The sequence below is a fragment of the Bos grunniens genome, chromosome 10, assembly GCF_055505025.1.
Source record: "Bos grunniens cultivar Pamir isolate PY7600 chromosome 10, Bosgru_T2T1.0, whole genome shotgun sequence".
NCBI classification, from domain to species: domain Eukaryota; kingdom Metazoa; phylum Chordata; class Mammalia; order Artiodactyla; family Bovidae; genus Bos; species Bos grunniens.
The window spans coordinates 81,976,070-81,999,596 of record NC_141174.1 but is presented as its reverse complement, the minus strand read 5'-3'; the positions used below and the strand labels follow the sequence as shown (position 1 = coordinate 81,999,596).

General features: G+C 40.9%; 2 protein-coding genes across 12 annotated transcripts in view; one reads left to right on the top strand and one right to left on the bottom strand.

Annotated features, from left to right (window-relative positions):
• The window catches only part of REC114 (REC114 meiotic recombination protein), a 194,127-nt gene extending 189,809 nt beyond the window's left edge, over nt 1-4,318 (top strand). For 7 of the 8 annotated variants that reach the window (XM_086322602.1, XM_086322601.1, XM_086322604.1 and 4 more), the window contains exons 5-6: nt 1,377-1,454; nt 4,068-4,318. In XM_086322602.1, the coding sequence (XP_086178728.1) occupies nt 1,377-1,454; nt 4,068-4,232 (243 nt within the window). In that variant the 3' untranslated portion in view covers nt 4,233-4,318. The remainder of the gene's footprint in view (nt 1-1,376; nt 1,455-4,067) is intronic. The other variant, XM_086322605.1, reaches the window with a different exon arrangement.
• The window catches only part of NPTN (neuroplastin), a 64,481-nt gene continuing 45,272 nt past the window's right edge, over nt 4,319-23,527 (bottom strand). For 2 of the 4 annotated variants that reach the window (XM_086322600.1, XM_086322599.1), the window contains exons 4-8: nt 17,114-17,247; nt 13,754-14,027; nt 6,729-6,750; nt 5,841-5,915; nt 4,319-5,321 (exon numbers count right to left, since the gene is read on the bottom strand). In XM_086322600.1, coding sequence (XP_086178726.1) covers nt 5,855-5,915; nt 6,729-6,750; nt 13,754-14,027; nt 17,114-17,247 — 491 coding nt within the window. In that variant the 3' untranslated portion in view covers nt 4,319-5,321; nt 5,841-5,854. Of the gene's footprint in view, nt 5,322-5,840; nt 5,916-6,728; nt 6,751-9,125; nt 13,456-13,753; nt 14,028-17,113; nt 17,248-23,527 lie in introns of those variants that run through there. The other 2 variants (XR_015135244.1, XR_015135243.1) reach the window with 1 other exon arrangement.

The following is a 23,527-nucleotide window of genomic DNA, read 5'->3' as shown; positions in this document are numbered from 1 at the left end:
GCTGAACTGATGTCTCCTAGGAAAACCTTAGAGCTGGAAGAAATATCAGGCAGTGGAATCGGACTTTTCTGGATGAGGGAAAATGGGGTTTGCCTAAGGATTCCAGACTCAGTAAAGCTCCTTACCTTTTAGCTCATTTTTATTTAGTATTCCTGACTAGTTTTCTTTCCTTTGTTCTTTTCTTCCTCTCTGTCCCACCACCCCATTTTTGATGCCTCCAGATACACATTTCTTCTAACACCCACTGAAATTAGCAGGACATTTACTTTAGCAGTCAGAACATACTGCTGGTACACACCCTCCAGGGAGGGCCTTGGATTCTCCGTGTGATACCACCAGCTCAACTGTCTGGAGATTATTAGTACTATAAGTACCACTGCTATCCAGAATACAACTAAGCCTGCAGACACGTGGCTAGGAACGAAGAGTGGTGGGGCTCTTGGAGAAGTTTTTGTTTTTAGGTAGAAGCAGCCTCTTATGCCTCCAGGCTTTCTCCTACACCTTGTTCATTCTGTTTGCCTAGAAAACATCCTGAGTTCTGCTCAAGAACAGCCCCTCCCGTAAGAAGTAGCTCGGGCTCTGGAGCATTCCTACCCCTCATGCTTATTAACACACACACCCTTCCTGTACTGCCCTCTACTGCAAGCCTGAAGTCTTATACTCCCCTCCATGCCAGCACTTCCTCAGTTGCATTCAAGTTGTTTTACTTGTTAGATTCTTACTGGGTTGTTGGTTCTTGCGGACCAGACCTCTCTCTACCTTATTTTCTGTGGCTCCCTTCCCTTTTTCCTCCCAATGTCTAGTGCACAGTAGACACAAACATTGTTGAATGAATATATCTAGGAATTTACTAACAGAAGAACTTATTCATAACCTCAGAATGTCTAAAATGAGATTTTTTTTTTAAAGTTACAAGATATTGTTATCTTGCAACTATAGTGTTCCCCCTGCCCCCATTTTGCTTTTCTACAAGGAACATGTATATTACCCGAGTAATAATTTATAGAAGGTGACAAATCATGATTATCAGAAGCTGGGCAATGTCCACTGCCCTGCAGTACCAGCACACGGTCCTGGGCTGGGCCTTTTAAGACAGAAGTATGCCACGGCATCAGGCAGGAAAAGGCACTACCAGCCTGTGAGACCTAAGGAACACCAGGCACAGAGCAGGCGCCTCAAATTTTATCTCTGTATCTCTGCTGTGGCAAATCAGGTTAACAGCCAAGCTTAAACCAGGACAGACTACACCAACAATGACTTTAGTACCTTTACTGATTTTCTTTCAACATTAATGCATGTGTTCCACTTTTTCAATGGCCTACGGAATTTATGACTATGTTCAGCCAGTCTCCTAATTGCACGTTGTTTCACTGCAGAACTCAGAGCAGCAGCAGTGGGTACCGGCTGGCACAAGCAGTCCAGGAGGAAGGACCTCAGTGGCCTGGTTAGCTCAGGTAGGGCCTATTTCCATATTCAGTTTTCATGTCAGGAAAAACAGTGATCCCGAAGAATTTTGTATCCCTCTGTTCAATCCACTGTTCTAGAACAGTAACTTAAAATGTTACTATAGAAGACGATAAAGACAGAGACAGGCCATTTCCACCTATCCTTGTTGTGAGATTAGACATGATGGCACATACTGAAGAACTGTCTTCCTGAGGAAATAAAAGACAGAAAGTGGTCTATAATGTTAGACTTTAAATGCATGAGATAAAGAATTTATTCACCACCTTCCTAAAAGAGGAATGAAGCTAAGAATTTCAGTTTAACTTTGGAAATGAAATTTGGAAACTCTTTTAAGACAAATATCAATATGAATTTTAAGTTGGATCAACCATAGTTTCTGTAGGGGCAGATCTTCAGTGTGAGGATCTCAGGTTAAGGATGTATGGAGCCCCAGGAAGACTCTGCTCTTACCACAGAACTGCTTTTGGACGTGGCCTCTCCACTTGAATTTTGCTGTTACCAAACACTCCTGCAGAACTATTCATTCAGGCTCAGGGTTCCTGAGGCTGGTCTCCTCCTCACTGCATTCCCTGCTGTGCTTTTACACAGCAGGTTCTCAGCCAACAGTTTAGGCTTTCCCTAAAATTCTGCATGGAATTCATCAATATCCAATTTTAATAAATTTCCTTTCTACTTTATCTATTAAACTGTGCTAACAGTGGTGTAAGAAGAAGATATGGGTGTTTTCTCCACCTGGCACACCACTCACGCAAAATAAATGGGCAATCACAGATTTTAAAACCTGAAAAGTAAGAAGACTAAATAAGAATTCATGTCTTTCAGTAAGTCAGCAACTATGACAGAAAAAATTTAGAAAACTCATTGTCCAGAAGCAGGGCAGACTTCATAGTTCCCAGTCTGTAGCCTTGTATCTGCACCAGGATTATAGGTTAACTGAATCAGAGTGACTAAGCCACAGAAAAGCATGAGCAGAGCAGGGTGTGATATCCTTATTCGGGAAGTATCAGTTGCTATAAAAGATGAACCTCGACCGAGTTTATTTACATTATATAGAAGAACCATGTATAAAGAAAAAGCATCAGGCTAGAAGCTCAGATATGTTACTTGTTTGCTATAACCTTCTAAACAAGTCATTCTTTGAATATAAATTGGTAAAATTCTTTGAAAGCAATTTAGCAATGTAGATAAAATTTAATATCTTATTACCTATAATACCATTTCATCTACACAAATATACATACAAAGATGTTTTTCAGTAATTTTAATAGTAACAAAATAGGAAACAATTATTCACTAATGGGATACTGAGTGGTTAAAAAGTACCATAACCATAAATGAGATAAAATATAGTCAATAAAAAGTGATGTCTGTCTTAATCTGTTGACATTGGAAGATATTCATAGTACATTGTTTTTTAAAGGCTACAAAACAGCACACATGATTTGACTTTTGTAGTAAAGACATACACACAAAATAAGTTTGAAAGGAGATACACTACCATGTTAATAGTGGCTCTTGCTGGAGAACAGGGCTTCATATGACTTTCATTTCCTTCTTTCTACCTTTAGATAGTCTGAAAAACTGGTTTGAATTTAGAAAAGTCAGTTTCTATTATAGATAGTTCCTTGAGAAATGTCAACTACATACATATACACCAAACCATGCAATCCATGGAAAGGGTAGAAAACCTACCTACCTAGCAGAATTAACATGAGGAGTGAGTAAGAAGGCTAAGGCAAGGCTCAGAAGCAGGTGGACCACACACACAGCTGAAGCCGTCTTCGTTGCTTGGGTCGATGCATCTTTTGCCTAATCTTCCAAACTGCCAAGCATGGTCAGACTTTTTTTTGAACTCTCCTAATGTTTAAATATTGGCAGCTTAGTCAACTGACTTTAAAATACTACAGGTTACCAAAGAAGACAGAGATGACAAATAAGGATGTGAAAAACGTGCAGTAGTATATGACATCGTTTATATGACATTCCGGAAAAGCCAAAACTATATACAGTATGGAGGACTGATCATAGTTGCTAAGAGTTGAGGGTTTGACCGTAAGAGTAGATAGCAGTGAGGGAATTTCTGGGGGTGATAGAAATGTTCTGCCGTGATTGTAGCAATGGACACAGGCCTCTACTTGTCAAGCCTCATGGACAGAACCAGAGAAAGACAGCAAGCTGTGTCCTTGGGATAGTCAGTTTGTAACCTATTTATTACATTCAGAACCCAATTTCCATATGATGAACAGCTCACACCCATTCTTCCACCTATTAGGTGGGATGGATGAACTAAGTGGAGTTCATTCATTGATAAGACTTCTCAATCTACAAACTTAATCAGCACTGTACTCTTCGTTAAAGCAGTCAGTATCTTTGCAAATCACTTTATTAGTATACTTGAAATACTTAAGGATACAAGTTTACCTCACTTTGTATGTATATTTAGAAACATTATGTAAAGGAACTTGCAAAGCTAATTAACACTAATTTTTGGTGTCTTACTTCCCAAATCTTACCTTAAGGCAGTTTTTCTGTGTTCTAGTATTCAGGCTGTTGCTTTCCCCTGTAATCTCTAATAAACTACTCTTTTGGAATCCCCACAGTCTCTCATGGCATCAGAGGAGCTGCCACTTGTTTATGAACAATCTGCATGGAATGCGGAAGGGTTAGGCCCCTTTCTACGCTTGTGCCTCATGGATCAGAACTTCCCGGCATTTGTGGAAGAAGTGGAAAAGGAACTAAAAAAGCTGACAGGGCTGAGTGGTTAACATTCTGTGTATCTACAGAAATTGGGAGTAATGGGGAAAAAAATGCTTCCTCCTAAGATTATAGAGAATAAAGAGTATTATTCCAACACCTTTTATCAGTTTTATTTTTAAAAACAGGTGAATCCACTTTTTACATCATTGCACTTCAGCAATTACACAAAACACAAGTACATGCATCTACCAATTACGCACCGCGTGAGACCCCTGCTGGGTGTGAAAATCTACACTCAATCAATGAAAAAATACAGTGTCAACCTCAAAGAATAACTAGTTGCATAGAATACCATGCTTTAACATTTCAAGATCATTGAAAACAAAAGGTAAATTATAAAAGTTTGCCTTAACTCAATGTACAATTAGGTTTTAACACATCAGTGCAAAAGGATTTAGGAATTTACATGATTTAACAAAAGAAAAAAAATAATCATTTTAAAAGCAATCATACATATATACTGTAATTCATTATATCCATTCAGTGAATTGTTCCAGCTTCTTATCAAAGTCATGTTAAGCCCTTAAAATTATAGATTTCAGTTTATATTACTCATCTTTATGTACCAGAACTGAACAGTTTCCTCATCTGACAACATACAATAAGGAATGAGTATCAGCAGCTTAAAAATGAAACAAGCATTTATTTTGGATTTCTCCCACCCCAAAAAATATAAATATATATATATATATTTATATACTGTATATATCTGTATGTTTTGCGGAACTTTACAAAAATGTATCACTAGATGGCAGCAGTGCATTTTAGAGCTTTGCCAATTTAACAGCTGCATTAAGTAAAAAATGGCGCATGCATGATCTGACCCTCAGGGGTCACCTTTTCACTTCTATTTAAATATTTTAACAAAAAAATAAAAGCAACATTCACAGCACATCAAGCCCAAAATAGTTTACACCTTCTACACTGAAGCATTGTTTAAAATGTACCTGGCTAGATCACCCTTACAGGAGAGGCTAAATAAGGCATGCTTTAGACAGTCGTCATGGTGCTGCTCACTTGAAAGGGGAAAGAACCAAAGAGGTCCAAGCAGAAAATTTAGCAGGTCATGTTGCCACCAGTTTCAGGAACCTAAAGATCTGTGAAGAAAGTAGAAATTAAAAGGGAACATGCACTATTACTTAATAGGACACCAAGCACCACATAAAGCTTTGGTTCAAACAGCATGCTCAGGGATGTGGTGTGAAATTCTGATCTCCATGTGCCTAAGCAGCAGGCACTCTGGCCCAGCTGGGCCTGGCCACCATTTCTGCCTTGCCCCCACAAGCAAAGTGGGACCAACTGGCCTCAGGAATAATCCACCTAAGAAGGTGACAATTTAACTTTTACCTCTTTTTAAAGAAGTAAAGTGGTAAGGTGATGCTTTGAAACATCATACACACTCTGAAAAGCATCTATGTTTTACAACTCAGCTGAAAATGTTCCTTTCCAGCTGCTTCACTGGACAGACAACTTGTTCCATCGTATTGGAAGCTCTGAAATCAACTGAAAAATCTTGCAACATAACATCAGCTATTGAAGACTTTGTGATAAAGTCAAAAGAGGCACATTCATTTGAATCTAACTTAAAACTTCTAAAGTTAGAAGTCCATACTTACATTATAAGTAGTATTTAATTTGTGTTTCTCTGGCGCAAGTTTTTATCTTTGTGATTGTTGGTAGAGTTGGTTTTCCTTTGGAGGAAAAATTGCATTACAAGAGTTAAACTCAAGCTCAGTAGCAACTTTTCAAAGTATAACACATGGAAATACAGGGACTCTTTCACTTACTGCCATCCCTGGTATAGTAAGAAATTTTACTGCACGATATTAATACAAAATTAATACACCCTGTGTAAAGTGCCTACAACCTTAATTGATCCTTTTGACTCCCAAGGCAGATAATACCCAGGTAACATGGGCTTTGATTTATAAACTATGACAAAAGCGAGTGATTAGTTTTTTCTCTACATAACACCACTGTCTCGTCTCGTCTCTTAATTATATACAGGCAGTGCTGTGCTCTCTGGCACTTAACTAATTTGGGCACACTTCTGCCTCTGACTTCTTAGTCCCCAGCTCTAGGAAAGAGTGCAAATCTTGGATTGATTTGAAATTTGTAGTTTTGTCTCTCTTGAATACCCACAATTTAACGGAGCCAGGCAGTTTATCCATGCTATAGTCCAGCTTGAACAAAACCTGAAGCCTCAGATACAATGGTCATTTCCCCCACAGTATCAATTTAAACATATGGGGTGTGCAAAATTTTAAACATTTTTTTTGCATGGTATTCCACTTTATATTGCTACTAAGAACAAAAGTGTACAGCCTGTCCTGGGAATCAAAGGGCTATCAGTCAGCTCCATGTCCAGCTAAGAAGTCTACACTGCAACATTGCTTTCCACTCACTGTCTTCCCCTACAATCTTAGCTATGCCCTTTAATTAAACTGCAAATATAAAATAACCCAACCAGAAACTACTGAACCAAAGTCCAACAAAGTACTTACATTGGCCCAGCTGGTTCATCGTCTACACAGGTATCCAGGTTTTAATAATCCATTGAGAGACAGGAGAAGAAGGGAGAAAACTGTGAGACTCTGCATCAGGGTTAATAAAACAGCAAACAGCAAGTGGCAAACATGGCTATTCATAGCATTTATTCAAGGCCATTCCATCTGGAGGTGCAAAACACTCATGGAGTTGTTATTTCTAGATTCAGGTTTTTAATGGCAGGTATGTTGTTTCAATGGTTTTAGTTAACACTTTGAATGCTTGTCATGAAAAACTGCAACTGTAGCGGACAGATAGGCTGCAATATTATTATACTCATCTTGTCCCCAAGTTCCAGTGGTTCACTCTTAAATAGATGAGAAGACAAACCAACATTTCAGTTGTAAAATCCTGCTGTTTGTTTTCTTGTGGTGAATGCATGCATAGTTCTGACTCAATCCTGCAATGTAAGATGGATGTGTATGTGCCACACGTTTAGCCACACATCCTCTCTTCCCCACAGGACACTGTTCTTGCTGTTCTGTAATCTTTACGAGAGTCTGTAGTCTGGAGAATAAGATAGAGGAAGCCACAACAGTTCAACCTAATAGTGGGTCAGTCAGGCTGGGCTATGCCAGCAGCAAGTGTATGCAGACCAGAAGATGTTCTGTGACAGACCAGAGAAAGCTGAGTAGTGCTGACATCCCTCTAGAAAAGACTTCAGACAGAAAAACAGGCTCATTCTTGTGCCCTGGCCAAAACCAGAACCTGAACCCAGATGAGCCATGAGTTATCTCTTTTTTTTTTTTTTTTTAATCAAAACACTTACATTTTCTGAGTTTAAGTGCCTTCTTAAATTGGTATTTTCTGATTCTGATTTACCAAGTTTTTCTTCCCTGTTTCAACTAAGGGCAACTTGGTCCCCTTTAGTAAGGGTTATACATGTGAGTGTGTATATGTGTGTGTGTGTGTGTGTATATATATATACACAGACACACAAGATTTTTTTAAAGGCCCATAAAGGTGGGGGAACAAGTTAAGTGCTCTTAGTTTCTTTTTATTTTACAAAAGTCAGGGAGACTAAATGATTCAGAACTGAAGGCTTCTAGAAAAACTCTCAGCAGGATTCCACAAGGGGGCTTGGTGCACATGAAGCAGTTATGGAGATTACAGTCTCAGTGTAGGCATCTGCAGGAGCACACGTCAGGAGTAATGTCTGTCAGAGGGAGACATTGCTCCACCTGTTCCTTCGAGGCAACGGAGAGGCAAAGCCACCGCCAGCACACACAGTGACTGGAGCAAAAAGGATTTCAAAAAAAAAAAAAACAAAAAATAACAAAAAATAACAAAAACGGAAACAAAACTAACCACAAACCAATGACTTATCAGCCAAAACAATAGGCTAGTGACACACCAGTGTCCACAGGATTCTACTACTAAAAACAGCACACTATTGAACAGTACAGAGAACGAACTAAGACTTAGACACCCAAGACAGCTGTGCGCTGTTATACGGTGGAGTTGTACAGAGATGCATCGGGCACTGAGACACACGAGCCTGGCCTGGATCCTCCCTCAGCGCGACCGCCCAACGCTCTCAGCGTCCCGGCCACGCCAGCTCAGCTACATGCTAGGAACGAAGCACTGCAGGGACTGGCAGGAGCAGACTTAGAAGTATTTTTAGTGCTCTGGCTGTGTACCCGAAAACACAGAATTCTAAAGCAAGATAGCTGATTCAAGAATACCACCAATCTACTCCCAATTTTAAGAGGAAAAAAAGCAGGGGAGAGGGAATCGCGATCGCCAAGCTCATCTTTTCAAAGCGTGACGCTGTCAGCACCAACCGAAGCACTTCACACCATGAGCTTTTCTTTCTTCAGTAATGCGGATGTATGTACACCCTGGTGCCTGATTAATAACGTCATTTCCCAGCCCAACAAGCCGATTAACGTGCAAAGGGCTGCATGAAGGGGTTTTAGCAAGAGTGGCTCTGGTGTAGCTGCCACCATGCCTGCAAGTGGGAGCAGCTGCTGTTCACAACAGTGTCTACATCTCACAGCCCCTTCATCTCTCTCCCCAAATTCACTTTCACATTTACAAGGAACAAAGAGCCTCAAGTCTCCCATTTCCCTAACCTGAACCACTATCTGCAGTACCACTCTCTCTTTACAGGTCAAACAAAGTAACAACTTGACCTCTAACAGGGAAATCGGAAGAGAGGGAAAGAACAGAACTACAGAAAAAAGGTACGAAAATTAAAGTAAATGAGGATTAAACAGCAAACTGAAATCCAAATTAGTTGTGAAAGTGAATGAAGTAAACTTGAAGAAAAGTGTTAACATTATGAACTGTGCATCGTATAGACTGAAGCGGAGATTAAACAAACTCCAAAAGCATGCATATCACTCACTTACCACCATGTTTTAAGGGTTTGATGCAATTGAGGGGGAAAAAAAAGAAGTCATAGTAACCGACAAGTATCAACATACCCCCAAACCCTCAGGCCAAAAGACAGCCACTTAAACAATGACTACTCTCTCCAGCTGGGTATTACAGCCACTGACTAGATGAGAGGAAGAGGGCTGGGGGATAATGGAAACAAGATGCTTCTGGAATCCATCTTATGAGTGAAGTTCCTGGTGGGGCTGTTGCACACACTGATTCTGCTGAGTGCTGTCTACCCAATCGAATGCACTAGAACCCTCACTCCCTTTCCCCTACATTGCCCCAGAATCTGGAAGGGTGCTCTGCGATGCCTAGTAAATAGCAGCTTGCTTGATATACCACCATCTCAAAAAAGATGGCTTTAATGTCAAAATGAGTTGATTGGTCAAGGCTGCTTTTTCACTGCCTCATCTCACTGAGGATGAGTTTTTATGGTTTCTAAAACCACTTAAATTTTGCCAGATCTCAGCAGAGTAGCACAAAATCCAAGGAAGATTAACAATTACTTCCAATTTGCTTCCTTGTTCAGTCTTATTATATTTTCTTCATAAGGTAACTTGTGACTGGCTCAGATGACCCCTGGTTAAGAGACAACATGTGTTTTGCATATCATTTTTAAAATTCGTATTTCTTTCCCAACATTCCTGGCCTTTGTAAAACTTCATATGCTACCAATGTTTTGATCATCTAACTGATTTTGGCACATTAGACTAGCTCTTAATTCTGAAGTGTCTGAGTTTGGATACATCACAGCCACTAAAAATGGTTCCCACAAAACTGCAAATATTTTTTGTACCAGTAACTTAAAGGAAAAGTGCCTATACTTGCTTATAAAGGTTATCTCCCTAATGGTGAATGTAGAAAACTCTTTTTGATGCCAGCACTTTTCTTAAATCAGCTTCTGTTTTCATTAAAGGTCAGTAAAATGTGCAGTAGAACTGAAGGCCCCAACAACTGAGCAGGCTCACTCCCCATCTCCTCAGGGTACTGGGGAGAGAGCTGAAAGCACACTCTCATCACCCTCTGGGTTCAGTCAGCAGGGAACCAACCCACAAGGTGTGCTCAAACATGTGTCCAGCAGTAAGGTGGATGGAAGACTAGAGGGATGCTAGTTGTATTTAGTCTTTTTAGAGAAATATCATCTAACATTTTCAAAGAATGTAGTCAGGAGGTGTGTAAACAAAAAACAAAGCCCTCACCTGGCTCCATGACTCATCTGTTACTAAAAATATTGACAGTAAAAGGTGACAAGCAGATAATCTACGTACAAGACAACCTACTGGGGCACTAATCCTCAAAGACACTATAATAGGGACCTAGGAGATTTAGATATAAGTTTCACTTACAAAATGTCCCAAAAATGCTCTACTTTTTCTAGTAGACAAAAAGTCATGGGCCTTTTTCTTTACCTAGAAAGCAGCTAAACCTTAACCCTAAGTATTTTCTAAAGCAGTATTTGCTTTTCTAGTGAAACATAGCCTGAACTATGTAAGTTGAAATTCGTGTGTTTTTATACTTTTGTATTATTCCCTTAGTGCTTTTCTAATATAGTGCTGAGTTACCAAAAACTCAAAAACTGCCCAAATATGAATACTATGACCTTTATATAAACTTTTTTCACATAAAAAAGGCTGAGTTAGAAATACATTATTGCTGTATCTTGATAACAGTATACCCATTGGCAGAGAAAAAGCATGTCAGGCCTCTTTAAAAAAAAAACAAAAAAATTTTTTTTTCACAATGGTATAAATACACAGAGCTATGAACGGTCATTTGATAGGTAAAAAATTTATCACCTCTAAAATCCCAAATCTGTATCAGGTATAATGTACCTCTTCATTCATTCCCAAAAGGAGTGTATGCATATATCTGTATGTAAATCTGAGGCAGGGAAGATGGGAGGAAAGCACATGAGGTGAGTTTGCTCTTGTGAATTGCACAGGAGTTGAGGGGAAACTGGCTAAAGAAGAAAAAGACACAGCATAAGGAAAAGTCATGGAGGAACTTTTTTTAAAAAATTACTTCCAGAAGAAAAGAAAAAAGGGGAGGGCAGGAATAGGGAGGAGTCTGAGAAAAAGAGGGAGGAAGACAAAGGAGAAAACTATGGGATGGAAATGCTCAAGCAAGGGCAAGGGACATGACAGAGAACAGAGCCTGGACCGTGCTGGCTATCAGGAGGGGAATGGAGAGAAGGCAAACACTGCAATAATCCCAGTATCCCAGATTTTTCACACCAATTCAACAACAACAAAGTTAAAAGCTGCTTGCATTACAGCATTTTTCTAAGACACTAGAGCAAGAAGGTTTTACTTTGCACTTACCCTGCAGTCATCTCTTACATAGGATTCATTCACTCTCCATAATAATTATCTTAAAAGAAGTATTTTCCCCTTAGGAAGCTGTTCATGAGTTTTGCTGGCCACAGATGTCTCTTATCAGAAACTCATCCCCATTTGTGTTCAACAGCCATAGAGCTCTTATAAAAAAGATAGCTGCTGCCTTGGGCAGGTGCTTGCAGCTGTCAGAATTAATGCTAACCATTCTCAGGTTAGCACTGAGGTCTTCCATACATGCTGGGACAGCAACCTGCTAAGTGAAATGGCTTCCTGCAAAAATGACTCGAATCTCTGACAGGGACAGGCTAAGCCAATGTGTCACTCTGCCAATAGAGGGGCAGCCAGCCTTGTCTTAAAAGTCAAAAAATCAAGTTTTTAAGCTCATTTTTACCTTTTTCTACGGACTTTTTGCATGTCAACCTTTCCAAAACAGAAGCCAAGAAAGGTGATATTTAACAAAGCAAAACCATTCAGAGGGAATGAAAAGGCTCTTTTCAGGAGTAAGACAAAACCACTCCTAGTAAGCCAACAGTGGAAACACACTGACAGCCAACTCTTTCCCTTTACTCTCAGATCTAAACATAGGTACTCTGCTTTGGAAGTCCTAATTTGTAATAAGAAAGAGAAATTTCGAGAAACAAGCATTACTCATACACGATAAGCCTAAGAAAGCAGTTGTACTTCACAGAATAGCAGTTCTGTGGACCCAAGAGAAGGAAAGTAAAAAATCCCAGGAAACTCTTAGTTACACAGAAACAAGCCCAGGAATTTACAAAGGCCCGTCTGCTTCCAGCTGAGTCCATCCCATTCCTCCATCTAGTTCATTGCTAAATGTACACTTGGATGGAAATCCAAATACACTGTTAGTTTCAACAAAACACCTTGTCACCAACCTCACTACAATCCTCCCTCTACCGAGTGCAAGCAAAGAGACTGAGGAGCTGCTGAGCAAAGAGGAAAAGGAGAGGTGGCTGCTGCTCTCAGACATGTCCTTCCAGAGAACCTGAAGCCACTGGCATGCCTTCAGGGCTGCACTCTTTCTAAGGGAGCACCAGACCTCCCTTAGCACTCTCCACTGACACACATGGCAGGCAGTGCATCCTGCTGGCCAGCCACAAAAACACAGACAGCTCTCTGGGGCAGGGCACAGCACTCCAGTACACAGCATGGGCCCAAAAGAGCCACACTGGGGTTGACATCCTCCCCGTCACCCAAAGCTGGCCTCCACTGAGCCTAGGGGCACACTCTTTCAGTCCAATCAGTGACAGGCAAGTGGTGATCATGGTTGGCTGGTCAATTATTTGTTTTTGCTGGTGATGTTATAGGGCTGGAGGATGGAGCTGCGGAGCTAGTTAGGAATCTGAAGTACTATGGGTCCAAGTCTTAATCAGTAGTCTCCCCCACCAATTACAATCACAGAGTTAGAAATGGAATATCCATAACAAAAAACATAAAAACTTCCATAACCTTTTCTGACTCTAAGTATGTCTATCAATCTAAGACTCTCGTTCTTTCCAATGCCTAACAATTGGCTGTAGTTCTGCTGCTATTGTTCACTCCCTTCTCTGACCGTGGGCCAGCCCGAGAGTGCCACCTTGGGCAAGGACGCCAGGCAGTACTGCTTAGCTATTTGTTTAACTGGGGGTGGTGATGCGTCAGATGCTCTCCACCATTCTTTGTGAGACAGACAAAAATGCCAAATGGCAGGGGCCTGCTTCACCAGGAACCTTGAAAACCTTCTGAAGGGGCCAACCAAGGGAACCAAAGGGTGACCTGTTCCCATGGCTTTTCCCAAGAACAGTTTGACTGGACTGGTGCAGTTACCTATAGGGGCTATACCAGGCAACCATGTGACAACCAATCAGATACCTTAAATCTGCCTGAAAAGGCCAGGTGGCCTGCGATCTTGGGGTGGCTTCTAGGCTTGACTTGGATTCTCCTCAAGCTCAATCTGCCTGATGATCTGTATTGGAGGAGGACAGAGCTGAACAAAGAGACTGACAACTGCCCATTCCCCACAAGGGGCCTGAAGGGCAGAAGGGACTGGGGTTCAAGAACACCCACATAGAAGGACAGAGCTAGTAATTATAGCTCAAAGTGGCTAATCTTAGGGGTAGGGAATGAGGAACCAGTATAAGAATTTTTCCTTCTCTCCTTTTGGGACTAAATCCCAACATCCTTATAGTCCTCTTTGGGTGCTTGGAAACCACCCCCAAGGAACCAGCCCCAACATTACAGCTATTTTGTAGGGATGCTCTTACCGTCAGGAACTTCATCTGGCCTCTTCCTCTTTTCATATACAACAATGATCACCACAAGGATGATGATTTCTGCCAGAATTCCCAAGAAAGGCCAGAGTGGGGCCAGGTGGCTCCGTACCCTGAGGATGGTGACAACGGAGACAGAGCCAATGGAGTTGGTAGCATTACATTCATACTCGCCAGGGTCTTCTGTGATCTGGAGGTTAGTGATGCTCAGCTCAGTGTAATTTTCCCTGTTGATGATGATGAAGCGGCCAGAGGTATTGACAATATCCTAGTCAGGAGCAGAAAAAGTGAGAACACACAAATATCAGAGTAGGTGAATTAGTGCCCACCACAGGATGAGACTATTCTCCATCCTTAGCAAAACACTGAACGGGATCAGGGAGCAGTGTCTAGGGTCATTTTTGTCCAAGGAACTTTGAATACTTGATCACTGACTTCCCTTCAATCTCAACAACAACCAATCAGTAAACTTCTAGCAGAATCAGGACTTCTCCAATTTTAATGGCGTGAAGGGACATCCTTCCCTGCAGACCCAGAAAAGATGACTTAATCTAGGATGTTGTTCCAAACACCAGATAAGAACTCCATAACTAGAAAGAGGATGGAGAAAGGGTGTAAGCTCCATGGTCAGGTATGTATCCAGTAACATCAGGCCTATTTGATTACTTCAGATTCAGCACATCTACTTCACACTTGGTGAATTCTGGAAAGTTTCCCTAAACTTCCTCTAGAAACAATGCTAAGAACTTGCTACTAGTCAGAATGGAGGAAATTCATAACTTCCACTTCCTTTCAGAATTACAAGGTTAAAAGAAAGTTTAGTCAAGAGATATTTATGAATATATGCTACATGTTTTATATCTAACATAAGAGGAAGGTGAGAAAGGGAGAGCATGACATAAAAATGACCTCCAGAGGGAACCAGACCTCCAAAGGGATGGTGCCAGGAACATGTAAGAAGTGCCAACAGAGGGTATGTATAGAGCCACACTGCAGAATGAGTGGACACTGCTGGAAAGAGTCAAGGGAAGTTGGAGAAGAGCTAACATTTAAACTAGATTGTGGGAGAGGAGAGCTGACCAAGCTAGACAGGAATGCTCCAGGCATGTGTGGGAAGGCAGGGGTGAGAGCATGACCAGGGGCTTGGGTGGAGCTGGAACAGGTTTGCAGCGCTGATCTCATGGCATACTAGCAGGGGAAAAATCTGACTCTTGTGTCAGTTCACATGAGGCAACTAAAGGGTAACCAGAAACAGTAGAGAAGAAAGGTAAATATAATCCCCAGAATGATGTCTAGCTATAGCATAAATCATGTCTACATTTAAGTATGGGTTTTGCTAAAATGAGAAATTAATAGCCTTCAAAATTAAGAGTTATTCTGTGAAACTTCAACCCTAGGATTTGAAAAGTTGCCAACTCCTCTAACACCTGCTCTACTCATTCACTAATTCCACATTTCTCACTTATGATCTTTGGTCCACAAGCCTTCAAAGGGTTTTTAAAATTTTATTTTCAACTGGAGGATAGTTAGTTTACAATATTGTGATGGTTTCTGCCATACATCAACATGAATCAGTCATTGGTATACACATGTCCCCTCCCTCTAAACCATCCTCCCACCTCCCTCTGGATCCTACCCCCTCTAGGTTTCACAGAGCACCAGCCTTTGGATTTCCTGCATCATACAGCAAATTAACACTGGCTATCTATTTCACGTAATGTATATATTTCAATACTACTCTCTCAAGTCATCCCACCCTCTCCCTCCCTCTCTGTGACCATAAGTCTGTTCTTTATGTCTGTGTTTCCACTGCTGTCCTGCAAACAGGATCATCAGGATCATCTTTCTAGATTCCATATATGTGTTAATATATGATATTTGTCTTTCTGACTTCACTCTGTATAATAGGCTCTAGGTTCATCCACCTCATTAGAACTGATTCAAATGTGTTCCTTTATCCATTATCTGTTGATGGACATCTAGGCTGCTTCCATGTCTTAGCTATTGTAAATAGTGCTGCAGTGAATACTGGAGTACATGTGTCTCTTTCAATTAGTTTCCTGAGGGTACATGCCCAGTAGTGGGATTGCTGGGTCATATGATAGTTTTATTCCTAGTTTTTTAAGGAATCTCCATACTGTTTTCCATAGTGGCTGTATCAGTTTGCATCCTCATGAACAATGCAAGAGGGTTCTCTTTTCTCCACACCCTCTCCAGCATTTACTGCTTGTAGACTTTTTTGATGATGGTCATTCTGACCAGTGTGAGATGATACCTCAATGTAGTTCTGATTTGCATTTCTTTAGTAATAAGCAAGGTTGAGCACCTTTTCATGTGTTCTTTAGCCATCTTTATGTCTTCTTTGGAGAAATGTCTGTTTAGTTCTTCTGCCCACTTTTTGACTGGGTTGTTTTTCTGACACTGAGCTGCGTAAGTTGCCGTGTATATTCTGGAGATTAATTTATTAATCTTTATTAGTTGTTTCATTTCCTATTTTCTCCCATTCTGAGAGCTGTCTTTTCACCTTGCTTATAATTTCAAAGGGTATTTTTAAAGTACTATCATATGGAAGAAACTTTTGTGGTTCCACCACCAATTTACCTTGGTTAATATTTATAATCTTTCTAAGGAACCTGGATTACATGATCTCTAGGGTCCCTTCTGATTCTGAAGACTGACAATCAAAGAGGATGCCTGAAAAGTAGAGTTCTAGGCATACAAAGCCTGGAGAGGAATGTATGACATCCCATCTGAGAGAACAGGAGATTGGTCAAGCATTAATCAAGAGTCTGAAGTTTTGACTCTCCCAATACCATCAGGAGTCATCCCACAGATTGGAAAAGATGTTTCCTCTGACCTTTTCTGGAGCAGATACTGTCAGATTTCCAATGTCTAAGGCTGCCTTACATTGTCTCAATTCCTAATCAGTAATTTAATATGTTTTGGGAATATATAATACTATTAACTGCTCTTACTGCCTTGCCTTTCCCAAAAATCAAGAAAAATACATTAAGACCACAAGAACAATATTTTCTCTAGGATAAATGGACTAGAATAATAGTAAAATTTTAAGACTGGGGTTAGCTCTTCTTGGTGTCTTATCTTGAAGGCAAACAGCCAAGCCTTTTACCAGACAGCTTTAATAAATTCATATGTCGGGATTCCATGCTAAGCAGAGACTATCAGTGCCCTTCAAATTCATGATATAACCATGACCCCAGAAAGGGTGACCCAAGCCATGACAGCTAGTATGGCAGGTTGCAGAAACTTGTCCAGATGTCTGGAGCACCCCAGGAGAAACTCCAGCAACCACAGACACCCACATACAGAGGACCAGGGCTGCCTCCTACTCACCACGAGCATACCATTCTCCTTCTTGTGCCATGTCCACTCTGGGTGGGGGTAGCCAACTGACTTGCAGTACATCATGGCATCCTGCCCTTCATTCTTGTTCTCACTCCGTTTATGGCCAGTGATGTCAGGAGCAGCTGTGAGAAAGTGTTGAATGCAGTTACCATGGGAGCCTATGCTGAACAGGATACAAAGCCCCAACTACTGGCTCAGAGCCCTGCTTCTTAGTCACTCTTTAGACCCACCCTCATATTCAGCTTTGATAACATGCATTTCAGGTCAGAACAGAGCAATGGAACCAATCCCATGCCCTAACCTCCCACCCACCAAAGTAGGTACCAGGATTACTATATGTGAAGCTCTACTAATAATATGGGTGGTTCTACAACCTACTGGAAGACAACACAGGTGCCACTGCATAAATTAAGCCATCCTTTAAAGAAATGCAAACAGAAGTTATTATCTTCTCTGCCAGTCATGGTTTTTTCTCACAACACCTGCATGAGCAGTAATTATGTATTATATCAAATGCTATACATTATGTTAAGGCAATGAGAGAGCCTTGAGATCAAACACCTAAAATCAAGTCCTACTGTAAGGTATATAAAAGCAATGAATGATGAATGCTTAGAGAAACTACCCAAGAATATCAATAGCCAAGGCTCTCCCAGAAAAGAGGAAATCTAGCAAACTAGTCTTCACAAGAGAAGAAAGAAATGAACAAGAAAGTCAACCAGTGTCTCATGAGGTTGTTTTAACGACTTAAGAATCTGATTTATACACCTGATTTGCAGTTATCTCAATGAACCAAATCTTGGGGAAATTTCTAGACATGCTGGAAGCTGTTGGTCTCTGCTTTTCATGATCATTTAGGAAGAAATAAACAGCATATGTGGTTTAAATATTAGATAAAGTTCAAGGACCCAAGAAGCCTGAGATGAGAGCTAATTCTTTGAATTTGGCCTTCTTTGATCTTAACTATAAATTTCCACCTTACCACATCAGTTCTACTAATCTGAAAGCAATAAAACTCAAAGTAGGCCAGACATCACTTTGTTGGCCAAAATGGGAAAGAGAATCAATAGGCCTGGTCCAAATTCCAGTTTTGTGAGTTATTTATTCTATGCTTGAATTTTATACCCATTATCAGATGGAGTTATTTCTAGCCCCTGCCTACATTCAGTGTCTTGCATAGACAGATAGATGTCATTTTGAGACTGTAAAAGCCTGTGTAATTATACCACGGGCTGAATCCCAGGTTTTCCTTCTGATTGGCTTGGTTTTTCTTGGCTTAAAAATAATCCAATGTCCTGCTCCTCTCAGACTGTGCTTCCTAGACCACCTCCTGAGGCACCTGGATAGGAAAAGAACGAGCAAGGCCCCAAGCCACCTCTACAACCTGCCAAATGAAAGCCTGGTCATTACCACTCAGTGTGAGGTGTTTTCCAGACAGGATATTATAAAGGAAATGTCTTTTTGTTTTCCCAGGCACAATTCCTCACTACAGAAGGGAATGAGTCAGGCGGGCTCAAGTTCTCAACATCCCAAATCTCTCCCACAGTGAATCAGTCACCTCTCAGGCCTAATGTTTAACCTGATCACTCTTCCTCAGAGCTTTCTGCAGTCAGTAAATATTAAGAACCTCTTAAGCACTCCAAGGATCAAGCTCCACAGCATACTAACACACCATCATGGGGGAGCAGGGAGACACAATAAGCAGAAGAGCTACCACATTGTACCTCTAGTATGTTTCATTCATTGGACAAACATTTGTTGAGCACCAATTATATGCCAGATTTGTCACAGAGTGGCAAGGGAAGGCCTTTCTGATGAAGTGAATTTTAGCAGAGTCATGAAAAAAATAAAGGAGTAAGCCACATGTATCTGCAGGAAGAACACTCCAAGTAGAGGGAAAAGCAAAAGCTTTGGGGCAGAAGTGTGCTTGTTACGTGTAACAAACAGCATGGAGGAATTTGGCTGAAACAATAACCAAGGGGATGATGGTAAGAGATTAAATCAGAGAATAGAGCCTAGATTGGATAGGACTTTGTAGGACAATGAAATTACTTTGGCATTTACTCTAAGTCAGCTGGGAAGCCACTGGTGAATACTAAGTGTAGGTATGAAATTATCTGTGTGTTTTAACAGGCTCCCTCTGGCTACTATGTGGACAACAATTGTAGAGAGAGGATAGTGGAAATAAGATCAATTAGGAGGTTCTGAAAGCAATCCAGAAAGGGGGAGGGGGAGGTTTGGATGAGGGTAGCAGCAGTAAAAGGGAGGAATTCTGGATATTTTATAGGTTAATACATTTGTTAACGGACTGAATGTAGAAAGTGAGAGAAAAAGGAGCCAAGCATGACCCCAGTGTTTCTGGTCTGAGTAACTTCAAGAATGGAACTGCCAGTTACTGAGATGAGGAAGACTGCAGAAGAATTAGCATGGGTATTTTTTTGTTGTTGGTTTGTTTTTATTTTGTTTTGCTTAGGGATAGAGCAATGATGGTAGTAAAAAAACAGGAGTTCAAAGTTTAGGAAATGTTAAGTGTAGGACTTACTTAACATCCAAGTGAAGCTGTCAAGTAAGCAGCTGAATATCAAGTCCAGAGTTCAGGGAAATGGTTGAGATATAACTTTCAGAAATCAGCTTGCATGTGATTTTTTTTCCCACTTTCATTCTCCCTTGCCCCAGAGAGAATACTCAACTCTATTTACTCTGGCCCAGTTAAGTGCTTCCCTGTTAGGTCAGTTGATAAAGAATCTGCCTGCAATGCAACAGACCTCAGTTCGATTCCTGGGTCAGGAAGAGTCGCTGGAGAAAGGATAGGCTACCCACTCCAGTATTTTGGCCTGGAGAATTCCATGGACTCAATAGTCCATGGGGTCACAGAGTCGGACACGACTGAATGACTTTCACTTTCACTTACTTGACTAATTCCAATAGTGCTGTGAATTCAGCAACCTCAGATTTTGCCTTGGAGACTCATCCCCAAGATTATACATAAGAACCACTTAGAAGGCTAAAACCTGAGTTGGTTTATGGCTATACAGTCTAAAAAGCTACTACTCTTGAAGACCAAGACCTGGATTTTGGTCTTTCACTCCTGCCTTGGTGCTCAGGTTGAAAACACCACACCCTCCTTTCATTCATCTACTCCAGATTCTACAGAGGCTTCTATTTACGGATGGGAAGGTGCCTTAAAGGCTATCAGATGCAGAGACAATAGGAACTGAATTCGGGCCCCCCGCCCCCACCCTTTGTTGGCCTTGTTTACAGAGTAAAGCCTGCAAGTTTTCATGGTTAGATCTACTGCTGCTTTCTCAACTCAGCAAAGAATACTGAGTGAAGCTTAGGAATAATATCCCCTCTTCCTAATGTACTCAAAAGAAAAATGCCCTGATTATTCACCCTTGGATTGGTTGAAGTATCACTAGTGTACTAGGCAGACAGGAAATTAACGCAGGTTACATCACTTTACCCTTATAAGGAATGAATGTAACAACTATCACTTCAGCCTTTGGGTCAATGAAGTAGGTCACTTCTCTCTGTTCTTTAGGGGAGCTGCTCAATCAGAAAGCCTGTTCTTGCCCCACCAGCTGAGCTAGATGGCAGACTAACAGCAAGTAAGGTAACTGAACTCTCAGAACACATGTCAGCAGTGGTCAAAGAAGGGGACTCTTAGGGCACAGAGTCTACCTCTTAAATAGTTCACAAATTATTTGATATTCTTCCCTTCAAGAGGTGGAGCCTAATTTCCCTCCCCTTGAGTGTGGGCTGGACTTAGTGACCTGATTCTAAAGAATAAAATATAGCATATGTTATACATACATATATTTATAAAATGTTTTTTAAATATGTATATATATATAAAAAGGTGTACAACTTTGGAAACTAGTTCACAAAATACAAAGTGGCTTTCTGTGCACACATATGCTGTTTCTCTCTTTCTCCTGGTCACACACTCTGGGGGAGGTTAGCTGCCATACTAGGAAGACACTCGAACAGGCCATGGAGAGGCCCACATAGTGAGGGATTAAGGCCTTCTGCACAGTCACTGAGGCAGTCATCTAGGAAACAGATCCTCCTGCCCCAGCCAACAATTTGAGAGACCCTGAGTCAGAACCACCCCACTCATCTGCTCCAGAATTCCTGACCCACATAAACTGTGAAGTAATAAGTATTTGTTGTTTTAAGCTACTGATTTTGGGGATAACTTATTATGCAGCCGTTGCTGCTGCTAAGTCGCTTATCGTGTCCGACTCCGTGTGACCTCATAGACGGCAGCCCACCAGGATCCACCGTCCCTGGGATTCTCCAGGCAAGAACACTGGAGTGGGCTGCCATGGGATTTTCAGGCAAGAGTACTAGAGTGGGGTGCCACTGCCTTCTCTGTATTATGCAGCAACAGATTAATATAATCACCCAATGATGCAGATATTACCCCATTTTTATAGATTAGAAAATTTAAGTTTGGTAAAGTTATTTAAGATCTAAAATTATACTGCTAATAAAAAGTAAAGCCAAAAAGTAAAGTAAAATAAAAAGTAAAAGTAAAGCCAAAATAAAAAGTAAAGCCAAAATCCAAATTCAGGGATGTCTGATTCCAGAGGCCATGTTCTTTGTTCTTTACCAAACAGAATGGGAAATAAACCAAACTAGAACAGAGTCCACAAACAATAAAAATATACAACATGTATTACTGGTAACTGCAAAGCAAACTGCTCAAATGTTATCTTTGCTTGCAGATGTATTAGAACACTCTAGACCCAAAGAGGGACTGACCTATTTGCTATAATTTAACTACTGTATAATGTAAAGCGTCTTGGACTTCAGAGAAATTTGGCTCTATTGAGGCTTTATTACTGAGTAACCCAAGGTGGGTCATTTAAAATCCTTTGAGTTTCAGTATTTACTTCTGTAAAATGAGAATAAAATACAATTCACAGAGGTCTTAGGAGGATTAATTTACATCTATCAATCTAGCACACTATTGGAGCCCAGTGTCAAAAATAAATATTTAAATTTCATTTTCAGCCAGGGAAAATTTAGGCTAAAGCAGGTGTTATGAGTCCTAAGAAATCAAAGAGATGCTGAATATTACGTCTTCTCCCTGTTTGCTGATATAAACAGGACTCTTGTTCATAGCTCTAATAAAGTTTACTCATGTCAGATACTGACAAATTATATTGAATAATGGCATATTTATATTGATTATGGTGCCTCGCCTTATATGGGCTTGCCATTTAATAAGGAACTACTTAAACGGGTCCTGTTGGTTTGCAGGTAGGTCTGAGGAGTTGAACAGAGCAAATACTGCTTACTTCACTTTACTTTTTCAGGAAGGCACAGATTAGGTAGCAAAGAAGTAATGAATCTTTAAAACAGATCACAGACCCACTTGGAAATTAACTCATGATCTGGCCTTTTTAGCTACACACTCTAAATCCCATGAATTACTGGATGGACCCTTCCAGATCCTGATGAATGGCAACACTGGGGTTCCAAGTCTTAAGTTACCTACCAATACCTGACCCAAACCCATTATCTGGGCCTTTGGCTGAGGACAAAGGCATGCTCCTCAGTACGTTCTGTTGCCTAAGCTGCAGGCACTTAAGAGAAAAACATCAGCTTCTCTGCTAGGCTGGTGGATGTACAGAGTGTCAACTTAGGCAATGGAGGTATTTTTAGTTGAAGCGAAGAACTGACTCGTCTGAAAAGACCCTGATGCTGGGAAAGATTGAAGGCAGGAGGAGAAGGGGATGACAGAGGATGAGATGGTTGGATGGCATCACCAACTTGATGGACATGAGTTTGAGTAAGCTCCGGGAGTTGATGATGAACAGGGAAGCCTGGCATGCTATAGTCCATGGGGTCGCAGAGTCGGACACAACCGAGTGACTGAACTGAACTGAAGGTTAAATAAAGTTAATACAACAGAGCTGAGATAGGGATCAAGGTATGGGGCCCCTTACCTGCACTGCTCATTTAGTGCTCATTTTCCAAAGCAAATTCACAATCTTGCAACTCATTTTCAGAGAACTCCATCCTTAAAAGATACTGTACAGTGTCTCATCATACAACACACTATACTGTAGAGATGGTCTCTCTGCTTCCTTCAGGCAACCTATCAAATCCCAGAGACACCTCAAATTTTCTATAGGCAAAAATAGAAGTTTGGCTGAAGGTAGACAGAGAGTTAAGATTTACTGCTAGCCAAGGGCCAAGCCCAAGAAGCAATACAAGATGGCCGAGATAGAAGCAAGAAAGATGTTGGCTTTTTGGCTCAATAATTATAGCAGAGTAGATTCATCACTGACTGTGAAGACTAGAGCAGTCTGGGACTAGTGCTGCCTTCTGCGGATGAGGCTTTTCCTTTTCCTGCAGGTGAAACCACTGGGTAAGCAGGCACTGAAGTCT